This window comes from Zea mays, chromosome 1 (genome assembly GCF_902167145.1).
Source record: "Zea mays cultivar B73 chromosome 1, Zm-B73-REFERENCE-NAM-5.0, whole genome shotgun sequence".
Lineage (NCBI taxonomy): Eukaryota > Viridiplantae > Streptophyta > Magnoliopsida > Poales > Poaceae > Zea > Zea mays.
Window position 1 is genome coordinate 206,546,100 of NC_050096.1, and position 4,495 is coordinate 206,550,594.

The window sequence follows — 4,495 nt, forward strand, 5'->3', positions numbered from 1 at the left end:
TTTGAGTGGCTCTGACTTGGTCGTGAGGGCCATCACAATGGGATTGAACTCCTCGTCGATACCGGAAAGAATGTAGGACACATGAGTTAGCCATCTTCAGTTCACTTGCTGATAAATAAAATCTTATCAGCAAGCGCTCAGGCTCTAGTCACATACTTTATGATGGATTTGTCGTCGTTGATGAAGTGTTCTCTAGTCATATGTTTTCCTCTATGGTGCTTTAAGCGGTCACCACGGTGACACTTGTCACATGTGTTATATTATCTTTTGCTATAGATGAAGGAATGTATGCAAGTACTTGTAGATATGTCGCATAGCCACTTCATAGGCAGAATTAGTGATGATGACTTTCTTGTAATCCTTGGTGAGGTAGAATATGAGATGGGTAAGACTTTTGAAGATTAAGGATAACAGTTGGTTTCATAGGCAGAATTAGTGATGATGACTTTGTTGTAATCCTTGGTGAGGTAGAATATGAGATGGGTAAGACTTTTGAAGATTAAGGATTACAGTTGGTTTCATAGGCAGAATTAGTGATGATGACTTTCTTGTAATCCTTGGTCAGGTAGAATATGAGATGGGTATGACTTTTGAAGATTAAGGATAACAGTTGGTTGGGCGAAGTCATTGCGAATGTTGGTCTACGGGCAAACGAGAGTTGTGCAACGATAATGCCTGGAAAATAAACAAACACCTCTCGTATCTTTGTTTGGCACTCTGCCAGCATGCTTTGATTCCTTCCAATCGAATTAAACCTTGCCTTTGTTTAATTTGTTTCCTTCTTCAAATTATATATAGAGATAGACCTTGAACTTCCTAGCTACGGAGTAGAACAGTAATTGATTGGATTCTAAGCTGATTGATTGCAGAGACAAGAGAAAAACTGCTACCACCAAGCATCAGGACATTCAGACAGGCGTATTACGACGGTCTCATGCATTCCGGCGGCATGAATCAGAACAGGCTGAAAATCAGGTGATGCAGCCGTCAAATAGATACGGTGTAGCTAGGCGGTGGTCGGCGTGCCGGCGTCGCTCCTGCTCTCCGTAGGGCTGTACAGCGCAGACCGCGGGTGGACGTTCTTGGGCCGGCTCTCCTCCAGCTGCCGCACCACCTCCGCCATGCTCGGCCTCGCCGCTGGCACCGGCGCGCAGCAGCCCATCGCCAGCTTCAGCGCCTGCACCAGCCCCTCCTCCGCCGGACTCACCCGCAGTCCCTTGACCACCTCCGCGTCCAGCACCTCCTCCAGCGCCGTCTCCTCCAGCACCGCCACCTTCACCACCGACGGCAGGTCCATCGCCCTTGCAGCTCCACCTGCAGAGGCCGACGGCTTCCTCCCCATGAGCAGCTCCAGCAGCAGGATCCCGAACGCGTACACGTCCGTGCGCGCGCTGCACTTCTTCATGGAGTGCAGCTCCGGCGCCTTGTACCCGTCCGCCTTGGCCGCCGCCAGCACCGCCTCCGCCGCCGCCGGCACCAGCAGCCGGTCCACCGCGTACTCTGCCAGGCGCGGCACGAAGAGGTCGTCCACCACCACGATGGACGAGCGCACGTTCCCGTGCGCCTCGCCCTGGCCCGCGTGCAGATACGCCAGCGCGCGCGCCGCGCCCAGCGCGATCTTGTGCCGCCGCCCCCAGGTGAGCGCCGGCCGCCCCGCCGCGGGCTCGCTGCCACCGTGCAGCAGCTCCTGCAGCGTCCGGCTGCGCGGGAAGTAGTCGTACACCAGCAGCTTCTCGCCGCGCCTCCCCTGGTAGAAGGCCCTAAGCGGGACCAGGTTCTCGTGGCGCGCGCGGCCGATGCGCCGCACAACGGGCGCGCACGACGCGGCGTCCTTGCAGCTGCCTTCCCGCAGCAGGCGCAGCTCGATGCTGCTGCCGCCGCTCGCCAGCTTCGCCTTGTACACCGTGCAGTAGCTGGCCTTGTCCACCACCTGGCCGGTCGCGTTGAGCACCTCCTCCAGCGTGAGGTGCTCGCCGCCCTCGAAGACCACGAGCCTGCCCTCTGACGACGCGTCCTGGGCGTCGTCGGCCGACTCCAGCATCTCGTCCTGCTCCGGGATCCTGCCGCTCCGCCTCCACCTCCCCTGCGCCCAGCCGATGGACACGGACGCGAGCACGACGGCGCCGGCCATGATCCCGATGACCATCCCGGCGACGCCGCGGGAGCTGAGGCCCGAGGCTGTCACGCACTGGCGCAGCGGCGGGCCGCACAGCGCTGGTTCGTTGCCTACGAACGAGTCCGCCGTGAAGCGGGAGGCCGCGAAGGACGGGGGCAGCTGGCCGGAGAAGTTGTTGTAGGAGACGTTGAGCGCCTGGAGCTGCTGGGTCGCCGCCATCCCGGCGAGGGCCTCCGGGATGGGGCCCTCCAGGCGGTTGGCGCCCAGGTCGAGGCGCTGGAGGCCACGGAACGCGGTGACGAAGGCGGGGAAGGCGCCGGAGAAGCGGTTGGCGCCGAGGTCGAGGACGCGGAGGCGGTCGCAGGTGGTGTTGGGGCCGGCCGGCTCGGGCACGGCCCCGGTGAGCGCGTTGCCGTGGAGGCGGAGCTCGGTGGCGCGGTCGCAGAGGTTCCAGATGGAGGCGGGCAGGTCCCCCGAGAGGCGGTTGCCGGCGAGGTCGAGCGCGGAGAGCGCGGGCGCGTTGCCGAGCTCGAGCGGGACGGGGCCCGAGAGCGAGTTGGCGGCGAGGTAGACGGAGTCGAGCGCGGAGAAGGCGCCGAGGTCCGGCGGGAGGCGGCCGGCGAGGGCGGACGCGGGGAGGCGGACGGAGAGGAGGAGGAGGGCGGGGTCGGAGGCGAGCGACAGGTTGGCGCGCGTGGCGGCGGCGTCGCAGCGGAGGGGCCGGCCGTCGGGCGTCGCCCAGCGGAGGCCGCGCCAGAGGCAGAGCGGCGTGGAGGCGTTCCAGGTGGCGAGCTGCGCGTTGGCGCGCTCGCCCTGCAGCGCCGGCTTCACCTTGGCGAGGAGCAGCGCGACGTCGGGGTTGGAGGAGGAATGCGAGGCCAGCGGCAGCGCGGCCAGGCAGAGGAGGAAGAGCATGCAAGGATGCATCGAATCGTCTGAAGGACTGTAGCGGCTAGACTGAGGTGTTGGGGCTTGGGAATAGCAAGCAGCTCGCGGAGTGAGGAGTGAGTTTGATCTGAGAGGAAGAGAGGCTGGATCGCCGCTCTCCTTCGGTTTCGTGCGATGCGATGGGTAAAATGTGCTTGGCTGGGCTGGGTCCCCCTCACTCCCTCAGCACTCCGTCCCTCTCCTGTGGCCGCTGTGGCCATGTCGCAGCAAAAGCAACACGACACGAAAATAGGAAGAAGGGACGTACAGAAACGATGCAGGGCAAGAAAAGGCAGATGTGAAATGGAAACTGTGCGTGCAGCCGTACTAGCTTGCAGCATATATTTGAGCACAGCAGCATTTTCCATAATTCCGTTGCACACACATTGTTGCGAATTGCCAGCAATGGACAATGCGAGAGTATAAACTTTGTACCGCTGGGAGATAGGAGCTGGGCGTACGTGTCGTGTGCACAGTAGATTTGAAATCGGACAAAGAGTTAATACGTATACCATGTACATGTACGTACTATACGTATGTCCTGTAGTTAATTCGGCGCTCTGGAGGCAGGACGCGCGCGTGAGTGGCAGTGGCAGTGGCAGGGACAGTGACAGCGAGTGAGCCGGTGACAGTATGACAGTGAGGAAACAACCAAGCAGAAATGAAGGTCCAGCTGAAGCTGCGGTTTGCAGAGGGGAGATCGGGAGGGACAATTCCTTCCCTTCCATCCGTTTCTTGAGCGGCAAGTTCTAATTACACCGTGTACTCGACACGACATCCCGTTTGCAACAAGCCAACAAGGGCCACGGTTTCTCGTTTCTCATCCCTTATTTTATCTTTTAATTTAAACTTTCATCCTATAAATAGTGTCATCAATAATATAAATCTACTATTTTATATGATCTATCATAGACAGCCTAAAGCCTATCGACAACAAAAGCTCCGGCGCTAGTTTGGCAACCTTATTTTTCATTAGATTTCCAATTTTCCAAAAAAATGAACTAATTTTCTTCGAATAAATAAAAAACCTTTAGAAAAATTGAATTCTCAAACTAGTTCTAAATAAAAAAAAAACCCTCTTCGAATGTCCGGACAGAAAATGAAACTTCAGCCACGAAAGGCAAACAAAAATATGATACTACACTCTGAAAACCCCTCCGCAATGGATGTGTGTTGTACTCATCCAAACACTGTAATCAATTTCAAAATCGGAGGCAATATGTCTCACGGAAAGATACCTGCAAAAAATGTATTGGTTATATTTATCAAAAGTAAAAAAAAAATCATCTTGCTGACGCTTAAATTGGACCTAGACCAATTTTAAGAGACTCGTGATTAGCTTTGGTCTAGTCTAATAAATAAAACTTGGTAAAACGATATAATAATAGTGCCACATTAGTTTCCCAACAGAATGAATTCACCTCTACTCATGATATATGGGGGTACATTGCC

At 56.4% G+C, this 4,495-nt stretch overlaps 1 protein-coding gene across 1 annotated transcript; it reads right to left on the bottom strand.

Annotated features, from left to right (window-relative positions):
• Positions 1-736: 736 nt before the first annotated feature.
• On the bottom strand, positions 737-3,152 carry LOC100279361 (putative leucine-rich repeat receptor-like protein kinase family protein). The gene has a single exon (NM_001152378.2). It carries the CDS (start codon positions 3,041-3,043, stop codon positions 1,007-1,009), a length of 2,037 nt encoding a protein of 678 aa, NP_001145850.1. The 5' UTR covers positions 3,044-3,152; the 3' UTR covers positions 737-1,006.
• Positions 3,153-4,495: the final 1,343 nt, after the last annotated feature.